The sequence below is a fragment of the Dendronephthya gigantea genome, unplaced genomic scaffold (genome assembly GCF_004324835.1).
Source record: "Dendronephthya gigantea isolate DGI-Jeju-01 unplaced genomic scaffold, DenGig_1.0 000042F, whole genome shotgun sequence".
NCBI classification, from domain to species: domain Eukaryota; kingdom Metazoa; phylum Cnidaria; class Anthozoa; order Malacalcyonacea; family Nephtheidae; genus Dendronephthya; species Dendronephthya gigantea.
Window position 1 is genome coordinate 1,016,691 of NW_021163052.1, and position 18,786 is coordinate 1,035,476.

Consider the following 18,786-nt stretch of genomic DNA (forward strand, 5'->3'; position numbering starts at 1 on the left):
TTGACGTTCGAATCAAAACAAAAGCGCAAGGTTCAAATTTCTGAATATGCGATACTTATTGTGGATACTTCAAATAAAACCAACAAGCTGTAACAGAATGTCGCAAAGTTGATAAAAATTCTTTGCTTTAGAGAAGGTGCCACCAGTGTGACCACAGGGAGTCAAATGTTGAACCATGCTATTACTTATAGATATACCGCCGAACGCAACGAATTGGCATGTCAAGATTGTTAACTGAATTGGAATGATATGTTCTCTTAGAAATTAGCGGGTCTGCCAATTTCATCCCGATTTGGAAGTTGAAACACCTGCCATTAACTTATTAACAGTCAGAGAAGCACCCCGCGCATATATTGATTGGGAACTATACCGAATACGCTTATTTGAGCGCGGACGGACGAACGATGTTGATCGACATTTTTCAATCAAAAGCGAACAGAATGCTTACATTAATGGCTACGGCTAGTATACTACTCGTAGTTGTTCCAAGAATCGAGGCAGACACCTGCTCTGAAAAACGTTTTAAACGGGTAAAAAACGGTACGTTAAATGATAAAATTTATTTGGTCGCTTTAACTAGAAACTTGGGGAACACGAATTACAGCAGCGCATCGCAATCGCGATAAAAACTGTTTAGACACATGTTTTGGAGCAGATCTTCAATTGTTTGGTTTTTTAAGTACAGTATATTTGTTCAAGACTTTAAGCTCCTGTGAAACAACACACTCGGGTGAAAGTTGAAACGACCGCATGAATGGGATGTGTAGAGTTTAATTTTGTGCACGATTTTCCTCAGATAATGAAGTATATTATAACCGACGAGGTTTTGAGACTGGGAAGCTCTCTTGGTTTTCACGTCACATATGCATAGTCTGCATACAGTTGCTCAAAGTAGCTCAAAAGCGCTTTAAAATTTTCGCACTTTCATGAACATTTTTACGGCGAAGAATGAAGGAGATTTCGATACTTCTAATGTGTGCTGCATGTATGGAAATTCCGCTCTCTGCATGTCCTTCAAGGAATTTTTTTAGTACCCTAATTCGAGTTTAGAAATTGTTCGCGCGAACTAAATGCTGAAACGGTTAACTTCAGTTGATTTTGCGACTAATAATGTTGTTTACAACGCTAAAAAGTTCGCACAACATCTCATTAGGTGCAATTTCCCCTGTGTTGCTCATTAAATACATCACATGCACGCGATTGCCCCACGTGCGCTGCCGTGTGAACGCAGTTTGCAGAGCGGTGCCCAGTTAAGTAATTGGAAGTGAAAGAAATGTTTTTTTGGGGGGGAGTAAGACTGTAAGGCTATAAAATCACGTCTACATCAAAAGTAGTGAAGAAGTAACTTCAAGAAGGCGTAATGATCAGGCGAAACACGAATCGGATTCTCAGAAATCCAGTGCATATAATTTATAGTATTCTACAATAAGCTGTCGTGGTTTGGGTCAAAACTGCTTGAGAAAGTGTTCTCAAACGTGGTGGTCCAGTATATAGGTGGTCACATGTGTTCTATATGAACCTGTCATGATTCATTGGTTGATATCTGAAAAAAATATCTTAAGATAGACAGTCCAGTGGTAAAGTATATATATAGTATTCTACAATAAGATACCTAAAGATTTCGCGTTGCAAAGTCACGTTGCAATCAAAGACCTTGCATGCATAAAAAAAGAGATTAATGTAGAAGATTATAGTGAATGACAGCAAGATACCTACTTAAAATACAACAACGTGTGGCAATTGAAATGACTGCGATGAATAAAAAAGGATAAACAGATTAATAATTGAATCAAAAAGCAAAAGAAAAACAAGCAGCTAATTTTAGCAATATACGACATTTAATTTAAGCTAATCTTTGTAAGGTCATAATTTATTAATAAGCGGCTTTCTGTATCAGCTGTGCACATGCACTAAAGCAAACTCGTCAGTTATGAACTCTTTCTTTTACTGGTCCATGGTAAACTAATATAAATTACTTTATTTACACTGGATAGCTTTATCAGTTCTAAACTGTTCTTCCTAGAGGTCCAGTAAGGATAATCTCTTATTGATCAAGCTTTACTAAAGGAGGAAACATAGACCACAGTTAAACAAACTAAACTAACTTGATTTATACTGCATGGATAGCTCTATCAGTTCTAAACTTTTCTTCCTAGAGGTCCAGTAAGAATCATCTCTCCTAAACTAAACTGACTTTATTTATACTGGATAGCTCTATCAATCTCAAACTGGTCTGTGATTGCTCTACAGGACCATCGTTGCATTGGAATGAAATCATATCAAACCATAGTGTGAGTGTAATGACTGAATGCTTTGACCTTTGTTCCAAAGAAGCGAGCTGCGTTAGTTTCAATCATAAAACAAGAGAAAATAGTGAGGAAAACTGCCAACTCAGCAATAAAACGATAAATCTGCTGAATGGCTGGGGACATTGGACATCCTATCAAAATATCAAGGTAGATACACATCACTAAACCGAAGAATTTAGAATCGAAATCACTCTGAACCCAAACGTCTTCTACGTTAAGACCATTCATTGTTTCTTCTGATATGCATTTTTTAATAAACGAATGTTTTGGCCTTATTTGCTTTTAAAGTTTGCGGGTATTAAGGCATATTCAACGATGTAGAATCATCTTTTTGAGTCTATAATTTCCACTCATTGATCTTGGCAATGTGATTTGTCTGTACCGATACTCTGATAGCGGAGAGGTTTAATAAAAAGAAACATGCGCTAACTTGATTCTATTACAATCTTTTCAGGTAACTGGCGCCGAAGTTGGAAATATAGTTGGTAAGTGCTTTTATAAAATAACATGTATATAACGCGTGTTCTGATTGGTTGAAGCCCGTGTTTGGATCAGGCCATCCAAACACGGAAATTTCGCGGGAATTTAAAAACAAATTTAAACATTCTCTCGCAACATTCCCGCGTGTTTGGATCAGGCCATCCAAACACGGAAACCATTAAGTAATTGTATAATAATAGTGCTATAACAGGGTTGTACAGAATGCGCGTGCGTCACATGAATTTAAAGTGTCCGTACGTGGCGTTCTCAGTAAGTGCGAGGATTTCTTGCCCCAGCAGGATTTTACATAATAACTCTCCTGACGAAGGCCCTCAGGTCGAAACGTCGAAGTGTTTTGCCTATCTCAGGCAGTTGTTATACCACATTTGATGCTAACTTTTCATACAATTCCTTTTTGTAGCAGCTTGCGGCGACCCTGGAACGCCAACACGAGGCTACACCAAAGATTTACATACGCCACACCGTTACTCAGTTGGATTAATGGTGACATTTCATTGCGACAGCAGTAATGATGTGATTCAAGGGGCCTCGTCTGCCACGTGCTTGGCTAACTCTACGTGGAGCAGTCCAGCACCAAAATGTAAGCACCTCAAACCACTGTTCAATAAAATCTAGTTAAACTTTTGAAGCCGATCAGTTCAAGGACCATTTCCATTCTAGTCTTTTTGTCGCAATGCTTGACAATCGCGTCTGACAATAATAACATTTAATAGTACCGGTCCTCAATTACCGTTTGAATTGGCATTTAAAAATTTCGGCCAACCAGCTGATCTGAGTATAAAAATCAACCAATCAGGAACCAGATGCTCGACAAAACTGAATTATGATTTCCTTCATTTCATATGATCTCAGATCAGCCGGAAATAATCCACAATTACCGTTGCAGTCCTGATGTCTGATAAATAGGGAAAGGAGGGGGGGGGGGAGGGGACCAATATGTCTCGCGAAAACTACTGAAGATCACCGCTGACATTATGAGTCCGCAAGAGTGTGCAGGCTTTGCTGTTGTTAACCATTAAACAAACCACTTTCATTTTACTGATAATTTTACAGGTGTGTCATCATACATACGATTAAGGGGAGGTGGGCGCAGTGACCGCGGGAGGGTAGAGTTGTTCCGTTCATCAAGTTACGGCTGGTACACGGCCTGTGATCATTATTGGGGCCTCAGTGATGCCAAGGTGGTTTGTCGAGAGCTTGGTTTCGCCGACGCGAGTGCTGTCCGGCACAACGCTTATTTTGGCCGAGGCGACGGCTTGAGAGTCACGGATATGCATCCAGCATGCAGGGGAACGGAAACGTCCCTTAAAAGCTGTTCCAAACTTTCGATGTGGAGATCAGGCTGTACTCACGTTGACGATGTTGGCGTAGAATGTGTGCCGTAAACGTGTTTAAAAATTTGGTTAGTGTCGCAGCTCCTCGCAAGAATGATTTTCATTGGCTGAACTTTACAATACATTTCTGTTTCAACCAATAGCATAGCATATAAAAGCATTATCCAATTGCACGAAAGCTTCCGAGCACTGCGGCATGTCCCATATATGAAATATCTTGTTAAAATTGCTGTTTTATTGTGTGAAGTAGGTGGGAGTTTTGTGTGACATTTTGTTTCAGTTTATTTCAGTAAAACCTATCCGCGAATTTTCGTTGTAAGTTTGTACGTGCTGTTGGGATGCTGTGTCTAAATATTTAAATTACTATAGGTTCCTATTCTTCATTATTATTCCTATTCCTCATTCTTCTAAATGAATACGAATTGGAGATTATATTCCGAATAATTCAAAACATTTGAATCTTTACATCAGAAGGGACGTTTTGCGCAGAACCAACGTGTCGATCATGATGATCATCATGATTTCATGATCATAATTAGCATAATAATCTTAAAAAATAATGGTTGCTATGGCAACCATAATGATCCTTATGATGATCATGATCAATATTAGCATAATCAATGACGGTTGCCATGGTAACCATGATGATAATTATCATGATCATGTGTTACCTCACTTTAATTTCACAAATTAAATGTGCAATACCTCGTCTATTCAAAGTAACATATGTATTGTTCTATGAATAATTTGTAAGCGACTTGCACTAGCAGTAACAACATCTAGTATTTACATTTAACAATAGCATCACACAACGATTTCATGTATAAAATTTCACAATAGGTCTCGTAAAAATATTTGTGAAAAAAATGAATGTAAATAGCTTGTGAACCAATTGTATAAAAAGTTTTCATTTGACAAAATAGCAGATTTAGATAATAAAATACAGCCTTTTAAAGTTGGCGAATTCTGAATATACATTTTTATTAAGAATTTCATTTGCATGGAGAATTTCTAAATGCACTAAAGTACTCCACTGGCACTGGGCTATAATTTTCACATTTCACAAAACCTCGCAAGTTTACTAAATGAAGATTAAGAGATTTCTTCGACATTTTCCACCATATACACTAGCCACGAGTGCATGAAACACGAGTTGAGAGACACTGCATGGTTCGGTGGTTAGGAAACCGGTTGGGCTGATCGTACAGATTCAAGCTCCATCTTTATCGCAAGCTTCTCAGCTTGCAAACTGTCCACTTTTTTAACCAGCTGGTCTGCCTACAAAAGCGAATAAGATATGGATAAAAAAGACATCTTCAGGAGATTTTTCAGTTCCATCTTGAGAGACACTTACTTCATTGATAAGATCATCCCCGGAATTTTCGAAACTAGAAAAATTACAATTTTGATCCTTGAGAACTTGTTGTGCAAACATCAGCTTTCTTGCCACAGCTTCTGCAAATTTTCTTAAAAATCAAATGATAAATTTATAAGTTTATTGGACCACTATAGGAAGAACAGTTTAAAACTGTTAGATCTATCCAGTATTTAGGTTTTCCTCTGTAGTATAACACTGGATCAATACGAGATGATCCTTTTTGAACCTCCAGGAAGAACAGTTTAGAACTGATAGAGCTATCCAGTATAAATAAAGTTAGTTTAGTTTAGGTTTCCTCCTGAGGAACACTGGATCAATAAGAGATGATCCTTACTGGACCTCTAGGAAGAACAGTTTAGAACTGATAAAGCTTTGTAGTTTTTAAAAAAGTTAATTTAGCAACTTACTTGTCTTTCTGATCCTGTACGCTCCGTTTTCGCCTCCGCCCAGTTCCATGCGCAATTCTCCCTCGGCTTACATGACGACTATCCTCGGCCTCCTCGTCTTCCAGATCTGAGCCCGCGAGCGACGAAGACCTCGAACTGGAGTGCGACGATAACGTGCTCTGATTTCGACTAACATTGCAACTGCTCATTGGAGTCAAGATATCCTTGGTCTTACTGAACGAATGCAGTGAATCACTCAAATGCTCGTTCTCGATCTTAAAAGCAAGATATTTATTTTCGAGCTTTCGTTTCTCTTTATGTATAACCTTGATGTGTTTTTCAAGCTTTCGTAGTTCTCCTAAGATCTCCTTCTTGCTGTCCTTCCAAGCACCGCTGTTGTCGTCTCCTAGTTTATTTTCCAAAAGCGATATTTCGTGTTCAGACATCACCAAGGTCTCCCGAAGCACTCGTCTCTCGTCCAAGACCTCTTTCAAATGAGCCTCGCATTCCTGCAACTTCCTGTCCCGTCTTTCTGCGTGGCCTTGCAGTTCGCGGATTTCCTGCAACAAGTCGCTCACTTCTCGCCTTGAATTTTGCAATTCTCGCTCAAGTTCGCTTGCTTTCCCTTCAAGACATCGTATGGTCGTCTGGTCTGCCTCTCCGGCAACTCTCAAGGCTTTGTTCTGCTTTTCCTCTTGTTCCAACTTACGATAAAGCGAAACCATCGTCTCAGAATCGTTTCCAAAGTCAATTTTACTCGCGATGGTTTTCTCCTTCGAAAAATTCCTATCCTTTCTCGTTTCCTCAAAGTCGTTTTTGACATTGTTCAGATCATTTTCATACCTCAGTTTCTCATTCGCCAACTGTCGTTCCAACTTCGTGACCTTCTCGGTCAAGTATTCGTTTTCCTTTTTCTGCATCAAGTACAACCTGTCGACCCGGTCGACACTCACTTCCAGACCCCCTATTCTATCTCGCAGATCATCGTTTTCCCGCTCCAGGTCCTGAATTTCATCGCTCGGTCTCCCTCTCCCCATGCCACTCTGTTTGCTCTCTCTATCAATTCTCTCGACTTCGCCATGTGGCTCGCTCCCAGCCTCCTTGTTTTCATAATTCGCTCGGATCTTTTCCAATTCTCGCTCCAGATATCTCTGTATAGCGCGGTCGATTTTCTGATGGCACTTTGCGGGGATTTCTTGCAAAGGCACACCATTGAATTCAGCTTCAATTTGCTTCCGTATGTGAAGCACCGTATCTAATTTAGCTTGCTCTATCAAACTTTCAACAGCTAATGCTTTTTGTTCAATTATTTCAAGATACACCAGCAATTCGTCTTTGTGCTTTCCACGCGTTGAATTCGATTCACGCGAGAAGGCCGTTTTTCCCATCGGGGAAAAATGTCTGGCCCGGTCAGGATCTTTCGTAGGTAATACTCCAGTCATTTCCACTCTAGGCTTTTTGATACCGTCATCTTCACCACAGGGATCAGAACCCGTATCGGATTCGACCCCGGTATCGTTATCCGTATCGGATTTCTTATTCCTTCTGTTCGAGTCCTTCCTGTTGAGGATCTCATGTTCAATGTCATCACCAAAATCTGAGCCAGCGGGGAAAAGTTTTTGGGCAAGCGGTGTTGAATGCATGGCGTCACTTGAAATATCCAACATGGCGGATTGAATGCCTTTTCTAGTCTTCGATAGCGTCGCCGGCGAGGACGGCACAGGTGTGCCAAGTATTTGGTTCAAAACGTTCCTTTGTTTTACGGCACTTTGCTCTAATTCCTAGGACGGTAGGAACACAAATTAGGAGCAAGTAAATTAAGTCTATAAATTTATCAACTTTACGACGATTGAGACGATTAAGACCTTAACAAACCACGTTTTAAGCTAATGAAGGACAATTCATCGCTGAATTGTGTGTAAATAAGCCCGGATTATGTGAATAAGTGTAAAAAATTACCTTGCGTGCATCGGATAAAAAATTACTTGGCGTAGCTGCCTGCACACGTTGCTGCAAGGCCTAAAGGTGGAACAAAATGACAGTTATGCAAGGACCAAATAATATTATATAATAGATATGCCAACCCCTCCTCTGCCCCCCTTGACACCAGTTTTAACATACCTCAATGGCTTCGTGGGATTTTGCCTGTTCTTCAACGAGTCTATTCAACGTATTCGGGGAGAGAGCTAGATGAGCAAGAGAAAGTGAATTCAGTAAAACGAAAGTCAATGATAGTAGGTATTTCAAATTTAACCGTCAAGATAAAGTTGTATAAAACTCTTTAACTACATCAAGGATGGTTAAATCGTAGTTATCTTCAAAATACACGATTCTGCCAATAACCACAGTTAAAAGTTAACCAAATGTTTATAGAACGGCCTTAGACATTTGCACAATGTTGTAATCTTGACTTGACAAACGTGGCTAGAGTAACCTAAATGTCTCTTCACACAACCCAATTTTGTTGGATCGAGGTTACTTCTGACGTATGAATTGATAAATGTGTACTCCGATGGATTTAGTTGATTTGCTGGCCATATACATTGCAAGTCAACTGTCTATTAAGCGTCCATTAGCAAAATTGCATCTTGTAAATAGACCTTAATGCAGCGATTTATATCAACAATTAAACACAGACCACCAGGTAGAAAACTTTTTTAATATGTATAATAATTATGCATTTTTTTTGTGTGATTCAATATTATGTTGAATATCACAACAATATTTCTCAAATGAACACAACTTAAACTCGGATTAATTGGTTCCTGTAATAATTAGAATAATCCCAAACAAAATCATATAAAAAATTCAGTATCAATCTGCATGTATACCGATCAGGAAGCTTTCGAACTGATCACAACATGCAGAGTAACGGTAGGAAATTTCCACCTAAATTCCTATGATTAAAGTTCTCCTGAGAAATCGAGCGAATTTCAAAATACCGGTACATATACATGGTTATACGAAAACGGAAATCCTTTTCTAGAAAGACAAGTCATTATATATATCTCTTTATATAGCAAGAAAGATATATGCTTTTCCGATTTTACTAAAAATTATAACAAAATCATAATTCGTTTCGGAATTTTTAAGTTTATCAAAAGGTAGAAATTTACTAAGCTTAAAAGCGATATACAAGTGGCTGTGGTCGAAAGAAATATTGCACATCCAGCGATGATTTTGCATGGTTATTGGTCAAGTTATAACGTAGGTCACGAAGTCTATTATATAGGCAACATTGCCAGCAGTAAGCTAATCTGCTTTGTGGCATAACATTTTGAGCATCGCGTAATAAGTTCAATAACTCTCAAATTATAAAAGCAACTATAAAATATATTTCTAGCAATCCATTGGCCACATTCACATCCCCCACAAGCGACAAACGTTAGTCGTTACATATCGATGTAATTTGTATCCTTGTAGCGGGAAAACGACTGAGTATCGTGTCTTTAATCATTCAGAAATAAACGAAAAGCGAGTTGTTAAATGCTTACCAAAAAACTTCAACAATAACTGTCATAAATGCTTCTCAAAATCGCCTGAAAATACTGTTAGAATCCTCACTTTAAAACAAAACAAACTTGAATATTCTGGAAGCACGTCGCGAGAGAGAGTGCTGCCAAATCGGCTTCTTTCTTTAGAATTGAAGCAACTCTTGCTGATTTCACAAACGTCACACTGAGCCGATTTGCATAACTTTACAAAGTTTGAAAATTAGCGCCTGTATTAACCCACGCAAACCCGGTCGTGGTTTTGTCTTGCAATAAAAAACGGTATTGTTTTCCCACAGATCAAAACATGTAATAAAGAGCTTTCTGAAGGCTGCCAGTATCGTGTAGAATCGACCAGAAATCGCTTTTTTCTGCTCTATTAACCCAGGAAATTGTGTCGTTTCGATGGAAAATAATGGGTATACGTCCTTATGGAACTTATCAAGTTATCAAAAACAAAACTGAAGAGATTTAGAGCGCTTGCGTGCAAAGAGGAGAACCATTTGAAGAATTAACTCATTCAACAACAACAGGCTATCAAATTCCCGCCTTTTGCAAAAAATTTAGTATTCACGTCGAGAATCGAGAAAATATAAACACCTTTTCTAGTTTCCAATCATAGTTACATGAACTGCAGGTACTATACCGATGGCTCTAATCCTTGATTGGAAATTTGCTGAGATTTTTTTCAATTTTCAGCTGCAGGTGGCTAATGTGTACTTTGTTGGAAAGGTGTGAAAAAGCACTCAATCTCAATTTGCGATACTCATGGTATGAAAAGCGGTTGATTGTTCCGACACGGTATGACGGTGTCCGCGTGAAGTCAATATTACTAATGTTGCCGGAATGATATTTTGTGTGATGTCTGATCATATCTGATGAAGTGGATTGTGGGCTATCATGCCCGGTCAGATATTTAATTCAGATGGACTTTAATTCCGCTTCATATAAAAGACTGTTAAAAGCGCAACCGAAAATGACTAAACGGAGAAAAACGGAAAAAAGAGACCGTAACTGACCGTTTCGAACTGCGCAAGCCGCTGACATTCTTTTGCATAGCACTACGGGCTCATTTTAAAGTTTCAGTGTTTGTGTGAATTCGAATTTTTCGCTTTTCAGCGTTCTTCTTTTTCATTGGATAATGGATAGTTCATGTTTGCGATTCACATATTCAGGTTTAAATGGATGTCTAAACAGTTCAGCATGTATAAATATTTCTGTGTGAACAGATGAACCAGACAGAATTGAGCACGACCGAAATTCGACTGGTCTCATGAAAACACAATCGAAGTTGTTCGGATGTTTAAAAATAATCAAACAATAAGAAACGACAACAAGCATTGTACAGCGTTGTTAGCGACAACAAGCAATATAAACTCAGGTAAATATTACTAACATTAAGGCTATGTAATAAAAACCTAATTACCGCTGACCTATTCATTGCATTACAATTTTCGACTGCGTATCCGCGTATCCAGTGAAATAATGGGTATGTTATTTGCATGAGTGGTGGACGGGTATTCTGCAATTTAGCCAACAGTTCATCATGTGTATGAACAGAGATTTGAAGATTGTCATGAATCCTGCGGGATTAAATTAATTTACATGGCCAAAAATTGATCAGGTTGTCGCATCAGGGGTGAACAATGTTGTGCTGCACCCTGGGAAAAGTATTGTAAACAATGTTGTTAAAGCTTGTTGAATCATCAATGTTGATGTAATCACGATGCAATGTTGTTGTAACATATTGCAACAACATTGATGATTCAACAAGGTTCAACAACATTGTTAACAATAATGTTCACAGGGTGCAGCACAACATTGTTTAACCCTGTTTTTAACAATTTGCATCAACATGATGATTTTTACGTGTGTAGCCTACTTTAGTTTTGACTTTTTAATAACTTCCTTTCAGGAGTTAAAAACTGCTCTAAGCTATTAAGCTGCATACAAGAACTTTTTTGTATTTTAGGAAAGTATTAAGTTACCAGTTTGGAACTTTCCGAGACTCCCAAATTCATGTCTTATGCAAATGAAATGTTTTGTCTACGTAGCAGTTAAGAGAATGTTGAGTATTTTATCTCAACTTACCTGATGTCCGAGTTGCATTAGTTGCCTCCAATGGTGTCAACTTTACCAAGGAAACTTTCTGTATTTGAGTTGGTGAAGTGATGGGTGATAAAGCTTCATTCCTTGAGCCATCTCCTCTTGCTGTGGCCACAGAAATCACCTAAAATCATTAGCGAAATGATGTTACTTTAGAGAAACCACAGGGTACACATCAGAGGGCACTATACCATTGACAAGTAATATTTGTGGAGTTACAATACAACACTGGTGTATATTAAGCTACAGCCATGCACACTTCAAACTTATAATGAAATTTGTAAATACAGGATGATGAACTAGCATTGAACCCAGATTGAAAACTTTATTGATTAATAACAATAACTGGTTACACAATGCCTAGAAACAGCTGTGCCTATATACTACAGGGCAACCATGCTTGTTTGCATGTGGAATGCTGGAATCTAGTTTTAGAGATAGGACCAAATTGTAAATTACAGGGATCCTTTCTAATATTTTTAACAAATAAGAAACAAATTTGAGTGCATAAATCTAGCCTCAAGACCCCTATAGTACCCATCATTAATAATAATTAAAGCAATGTACACAAGAAATGCTGAAATTTTTACATTTTTCCTGATAAAATGTTGGATGAATATAGTTTTTCTATCATGCAGTTTTACAATCCATAAGGCTGCATACACATTACAAGTGAAAGGAGAACAGGCGCGACTAGCACATTCTCCACTCAACAAATGCCATAAAAAATCGAGATAAAAATAATTAGCCCGTATTTGGTGACTAGTCAAGCGTTTTCCAAATAAAAGCAAAGATCTTATCGACAAGTATATACATGATTGTTTAATCAAATATAATATAAATTACTTTAAGCTTTTACTCTAAACACAAACGTGAAAATCTGGGAAAATATAAGGCAGAAATTGGTTTAAGCTTAATGTAAATATGCAGGCAGCAGAACGGAGGAGGCAGCAATAATTAAGTTTGTAAACAAGTCCAGCATGATGCTGTGATTGTCGTATTTTCCAGATGTTTTTACATACCTTGAATGCCTTTTCAAGCCTATGTGAGGTTTCTACGTTAGGGTTAGCCATGAACAACGGCTTCGTGCGGCATATGGTCGAGAAACAAGCAAGAATCAAATTATCCAAGCGACTTTGAAACCTCGATCAGAACGCTCAATTGAACAAAGACTATTAATCTTGCGAGCTTGATCATCGATCCGGGACAAATATTTTCAAAAGACAAACACTAAAGAAGCTTCTACAATGACATTGTCCGTATTTGGGAAAATCACGCAGTCAAAAATTGCTAAACGGTTAAAAAAAACTAAATCGTCCTAAAACACGTGTAAAAATCTTTTAAAAATGTTAAAAACGCGCTTTTTCGGTTTGTTTATTTACGTTTTTTATGTGTTACAATTTTCTGCGCCCGCAGTGAATTGACCCAGAGAAAAATTGTCGCGTCAAAACTTCATATTGTCTCAACATCTTGATTCAATGGCAGGATGCAAAGGTACATTTCAGGGGATGTAGCTACATTGTATTTCTCATTCCCCCTTTGGGAAGGGATACGGAGAAAACGGTCATAGTGTTCTCTCCTAAAGCAAGGATTTTAGTAATGCAGGATTAATCCAACACAATTTCAACCTGTCCTCTTTTATCAACCATAATCCTCAAGTTACACCGTCCAGCCACGACCAACAGCCGAGGACCTTTCTCGTTCACGCTTCGGGATCCAACGTCGCATTACCAGCTCCTTCGAAACACAAATTTTAACCCGACTTAAGCTCAGGATTCACGTATAAACTGCGAGAGGCAAATAATCAAAGATTGCTCTGTGGCTTGAAATAGACACTTCCTGAATTTGTTCTCGGGCAATGAAAACCATCCCAGAAACAACGATTTCATTGCCCGCCTCGTTTTCAAGCTATTGTTTTGTGTGCGCTCAAGCAGATTCAGGAAGGGTCTATTCACTTTAAAATATACCTGTACTTTGCAGTTCTTAACAATGCTTGGGTGCTCCAATTCTTTGGCCGTTGTTCCTGAAATTGTACAAGTAAAACTGTCAAATCTTTGAATATTGATGAATGTTTCAATGACATATTAAAACCAGATACCTGTGGGAATGGTCACGGAGAACAGCAACACTTCCTAAAAGATAAAAGGAGTCTTTTGAGAGACATCAAAGGAATCTATAAGTTTCAACATTAGGTTCTAAAGGATAACGTAAGATATCTTATAATACAATGTAGAACTTAAAACCAATCTTTAGATCTTTGTCAGTAATATCCCAGGAAGTGTTTTAGAAAAATAAGATCCCCTCAAACCTTAGCAACATGCTCATTTAAACGGTTCAAAGATATCAAATTCTTCCAAGTCCATTTCCCGCCACTGGAAATATTCATCTCAGATTCAAGGTGATCGCCTTTTTCGTTCACCATCGTTGTTACCACCGCGTAGCTAAACTCAGAAAAATTCAGAGAAGCACCTCATAAATCGAGTTAGAAATCTTTATTCTCCTTAAAAAACTTATGGCAATTACCTGGAGTGGAAGAACGGCATCCCTTTCTTGTACAGAACTGCAAGAAAAATAACAATTAAGAAGTGAGAATAGAAGTTTATAATGTAGTTTCATTAAATCTCAATTTGAAGGAAAATTAACAGAAGTTATATGAGAGTTGACAAGCAAGAGTTTGCATGAGAGTTAAATCAACCCTCAAGCCCTGGTCAAAAGAGATCAGGGGCCGGTTGTATCAAGCCCGTTAAGCTTAAACGGTGGATAAGTCAAATTTAAATAAAACCCTTACATCTCTCTCGAATAATTATTATGTACTGAATATGTAGTTGTAAACAATTATTATCTTTGTATTAAGGTTAAAAACATTTAGCTTGCTTCTTGAATAAAACGATAAACTTGTTTTCCATTTTGAACTTAACCACCGTTTAAGCTAAATGGGCTTGATACAACCGACCCCAAGAGTTGCACGAGACCGTTAAATTAACCGCCCCTGGCATTAGGGAAATCCGTTTGTTGCTTTGAAACTTTATTACTTATTTGCCTGAAATCAGACCACACGTATATTTAATATACAAATCGATTTACCAAGATCCGTTCCATATTTCAGGCCGGCCTGTGGAACCCAGCCTTTGCTGCGGTAGTAATGATACGCGATGTAGTTTCTGACAAAATCAACGTTTCTTCTACTGAACTCCGACCACATTGTTGAAAGCGACAGTTTCTAAAAAGCATTCGTGAAATGAGTTCGCAGCAGAAATTGCAAATATGAATGGGCAAAAAAGTAGCTCAGCGGTTTACCTCTTCAGCAGTTGTGATAACAGAAAGACAACCCAGACCAAAGCTTAGAAAGAATGCTTCTTCAAACGTGAGCTGAAGAAACTCGTAAATCTTGTAAGGATCAGGCTTATCCGGTTTTCCCGGATTTTCGGAATCCTAGGAAGATACTAATTTCACATACTAATTTTATCGAATTACTTGAAAGGTTTGAGAAACAAGATATCAAACTACTACCTTGGGCTGCTTTACGTCTTTGTTAACCAACTCTTGAAGAACATCATCTATTCTAACATAATCATCGTTATCTATTCCTGCTCCCTGACGTTCACTGCTATCCTCCTCAATCCCCTGTTCTGTATCTTCGTCAGAAGACTGGTTCTCTAATTTCGAATCCAAGACTTCCTTCTCGTCAGATGAATGACACATTTTGCTCCATTTCATATGCTGTAAAAATCTGGCAAAACGTTTTCTAAGTCTTGTTAGGTATTTAATTTTTATCCAGGATTATTTACAGATCAGTGGTTGTGTAGCATACCTTTCTTTTCTACACTTGCGAAACTTTGACTGACGAATTCGTCTTTCATTTGGTGGAACTAGAAATGACCAGAAAAGATCAAAACTCACACATGTAGGCTAGCGTACCATAAATTATACAACTAATGCATTGTACACACATATCGTTCTTACGTCGTCGAAGTCTGTCGGAATTTGAAAATGCAAGTTGAGAAACATTTGAAATCTTCTCATGCTCTGGTTTACTTCTTGATAGAATACCTTTGCCAAAGAAGCCCTGTAAAAAAACAAATAGAATGTCAATCGTTTTCAAACACATATGGCAACGGAGTACACAATATTTTAAAAAGAAAGTTGTTTACTAAATACCTTATACCTACCATTTTGTAAAGCAATGTAAGATCACCAATGTTTTCAACAGTAACACAATTATCTCGTAGAAACCCCTGATAATAGTACCATTTATCCTCAACCTTACTGCATTGTTCTGGTACTGGAAAGGGGTATTCTGGCCTCGTGAACCGCCGACGTTTACGACGAGGTTTTATCAACTCTTTCGAATCCGCCATTTTGATTTTCTTAGAGTCACTCACTTAAGGCCCAACCGTACGTCATGTTAGATACAATATAGTTGAACTTTAATAAGTCCGTCCGTTTGCGGCAGAAAAATATATTTTTGAGATAAATATCAAGACATTAAATAAGCAAAAGCGTACAGATTGACTATCGTAAAAAAAATATCGATACAAAACTAGTTAAATTTCTCGATCTATATCAGCAAGCTTCCTAAGAAAGGATCGTCTGCTCAGACGAACTACAAAAACTAATAATTCAATTCAATGAAAAATCCAAAATGGAACCAATTTTGATCAGCAAGATGTATTATAATTCGTCTTTATCATGACTTATATTGGCGTTGAAATCATCATCCTCATCCTCTTCATCCTGTTCATCCTCTTCTTCATCCTCTTCATCATCCTCTTCATCATCCTCCTCATCTTCACTGCTTCCATTCTCTTTGAGTACAGGCCCATGTGGTTTGTCTATGCTTCGAGCGAGAATCTTCAAATTTTCCCTTGGAAGTTGCCGAATTACCTCTTCGTTTATCGCGGTGTTCCCATCCACTTCGAATACTCTGCTAAACAATTCTTTTGCCTCATCAGATACCTAGAAAAAAAGATGCGATAATTCCAAACCCGACTGAAATGAAATAAAATTAAATTAAACGAGTGAAAGCTACAAGTATAAATACAGACTATAAACAAAAAGGTAATCTTCAAAAAACAGACATCGTCAACAGAGAAAAGGCAGATAAATTCACCGATTGCATAATTGTGAACCTGAATTTAAACCTCTTTTCAGTGGGATTCTTAGAAACCGCTTACCTTTTTCTTTCTTCCCTCAACCACCATGTCATAAAAATACGCAAAATCATCAGCTGTAAATTGCCCCTTGTCCGTTTCGTCAATAATGTCCATCAAATTTTTCCTTACGATTTCCAAATTAATGTAACCCATGTCAATGGTCCTGTCTCCTTTCTGATAAGTCCAGTGAACGTCTATATCACTCAGGGGCGTATAGTCAAAAGTTGTGTCTTCACACCCCGTGTCATGAAAAGATTTTTCTGTGTCTGCTGTAAACAGCATCGTAGCGGAGATAGTTCGATTGTATGAACGTACTTGGTGTAAATATTCTGAAACGAAAATGCGACATTCACAACTAGAAGGATATTCAAGTTGACTTTTTTGGTGAAAAACATAAGGAGTGAATTCAGCTGTTATTTTGAGATCAACGTCTAAAAGAGCTGGGCGCCCGGGGGTGCTTGGGTAATCTTGACGAAGAGAGTTTCCTGTCTTTCGCACTTTCCCTAAGCACTATAAGGTGTGCTCACTATTAGCCACTGATCTCTACATAGAACTTGGATGCAACCTTCAGCTAGCTAATCACCACATGCCTTGGTTCTTCACTGTTACAGGCTGTTGTTATAATAATGAAAATGAAGTGCAAATATGCCAGATCTATATTGCAATACAACCAGCAATCTTTCACAAAGGGAGTGTTGAAGACAACAAATAATGGTATGTACAAGTCCTACCTGATGGTATGTAAATGCAATCGCCTGGATAAAGTGTAGCATAGGTCCACTGAACTTTAACAACATCAGGATACTTCACTAAGTCCACAGAATCTGGGTCCAAGGACGAGAAGCCTGATCCAGTGAATTGTTTCTAAAAAATCAAATTGATTAGAACATTCAGGATTGTGAAATATACATGTTAATACTATTGGCATTGGTGTTATATTAACAAACACACATTTGTAACAATACCTTTCGAAACATTGGTAAGAACTTCTTAAACTTGTTTTCCATCATCATGAAATCTTTACTCCCATTTATAATGCAATGAAGATTCTCATCAGCATCATAATGGATGACAGACCTAGTTCCTCCTGAGCTCATCCAGAAGTTTGTCTCGTGCATGAAATCTCTGAATGTCCCGCAGAGCAGGCAGGTTGGAACCTTTGAAAAACCGAACGTGGACTGTTATTCTAGATCCGTACTTCTGTATATACCATACTTACAGGTTTACAAAACACTGTGAAAACAGTGTACTAAAAAGTGGAAACACTTTAATTTGCAGAAGTTACTTCCTACCTAAAGTAGCTGAACTGCAAAACACATTTAAATGGTAGTGCAACTGACTCATATAATTTTCATCAATTAGTGATACATTATGCAAATTTCATAAACAGGATGAAAGAGTTTGCTGTGCTTTTGATACACGTACCCTCTATGATATTGTCATATTGATGTACACGTACCCTCTATGATTAATTACCCTGCGATATTTACCCTCTATGATAAATACTCTAATAATTAATACTCTAGCTGTATGATATAATTGATATTTACCTGAACTTCAGATCTCATCGGATCGGGCAATAAGGTCACTGCGTATATATCTTCTTCCTTGTACCTCTCCAAGAACGACTTTACGTTTGTCCTACCGGGCGCTTTCGTTCGATTCTCTCTTTTCACTTCCAAAAGCAAGTCTAAGTCGCCATACACCGAAGCCAGATAAGCATCATTCCATTTCACAATTGCTGGGCTGTCTGCAACCGCTTGTCTAAACACCATCGGTTTATGAATGCTGACATATTTCTGCCAGAAGATGTTTGGATGTAAGAAACCACTTTCCTCCGCGACAGGTCCCTCAGGAAGACGATGGTAGCCAAACTGTTTCAAATGACCAGACGGCAAAACAGATGAAGGATCCTCCACGAATTTCGGTGGAAATTCGGCGACCGAGGAAGTAGCAATTAGAACACATTCAACACAAAGTTGAAGAGCTTGAAACGAGAACTTCATACTCGGTTTAGCTAACAGACATTATATCCTTTGCGTGCCTTTAAGTCGTACTTTTAAGTATACCACTTCATAATATAGAATAATAAATATATTACAATAAATTTAATACACCCGCGGCGGGG

General features: G+C 38.1%; 3 protein-coding genes across 4 annotated transcripts; all 3 read right to left on the bottom strand.

Annotated features, from left to right (window-relative positions):
- Positions 1–4,903: 4,903 nt before the first annotated feature.
- Positions 4,904–12,779, bottom strand: LOC114526997 (cingulin-like). Of its 2 annotated transcripts, XM_028548554.1 has the most exons (7): positions 12,528–12,779; positions 11,491–11,629; positions 8,030–8,094; positions 7,868–7,927; positions 5,930–7,689; positions 5,499–5,610; positions 4,904–5,422 (listed from the first exon to the last, which is right to left on the bottom strand). In XM_028548554.1, exons 1-7 carry the CDS (start codon positions 12,576–12,578, stop codon positions 5,324–5,326), a joined length of 2,286 nt encoding a protein of 761 aa, XP_028404355.1. In that variant the 5' UTR covers positions 12,579–12,779; the 3' UTR covers positions 4,904–5,323. The 2 variants fall into 2 exon arrangements, with proteins under 2 accessions (XP_028404355.1, XP_028404356.1); XM_028548555.1 differs by lacking the exon at positions 7,868–7,927.
- Positions 12,780–12,880: 101 nt separating this feature from the next.
- LOC114526907 (tRNA-splicing endonuclease subunit Sen2-like) lies at positions 12,881–15,931 on the bottom strand. The gene is made up of 11 exons (XM_028548449.1): positions 15,675–15,931; positions 15,469–15,571; positions 15,317–15,374; positions 15,016–15,235; positions 14,803–14,937; positions 14,590–14,725; positions 14,029–14,065; positions 13,814–13,946; positions 13,604–13,637; positions 13,473–13,528; positions 12,881–13,242 (listed from the first exon to the last, which is right to left on the bottom strand). The coding sequence occupies exons 1-11, from the start codon at positions 15,861–15,863 to the stop codon at positions 13,165–13,167; spliced, it is 1,179 nt and encodes a 392-aa protein (XP_028404250.1). The 5' UTR covers positions 15,864–15,931; the 3' UTR covers positions 12,881–13,164.
- Positions 15,932–15,980: 49 nt separating this feature from the next.
- On the bottom strand, positions 15,981–18,765 carry LOC114526906. The gene is made up of 5 exons (XM_028548446.1): positions 18,209–18,765; positions 17,624–17,815; positions 17,390–17,522; positions 16,680–16,987; positions 15,981–16,461 (listed from the first exon to the last, which is right to left on the bottom strand). The coding sequence occupies exons 1-5, from the start codon at positions 18,662–18,664 to the stop codon at positions 16,177–16,179; spliced, it is 1,374 nt and encodes a 457-aa protein (XP_028404247.1). The 5' UTR covers positions 18,665–18,765; the 3' UTR covers positions 15,981–16,176.
- Between the last annotated feature and the right edge of the window lie 21 nt (positions 18,766–18,786).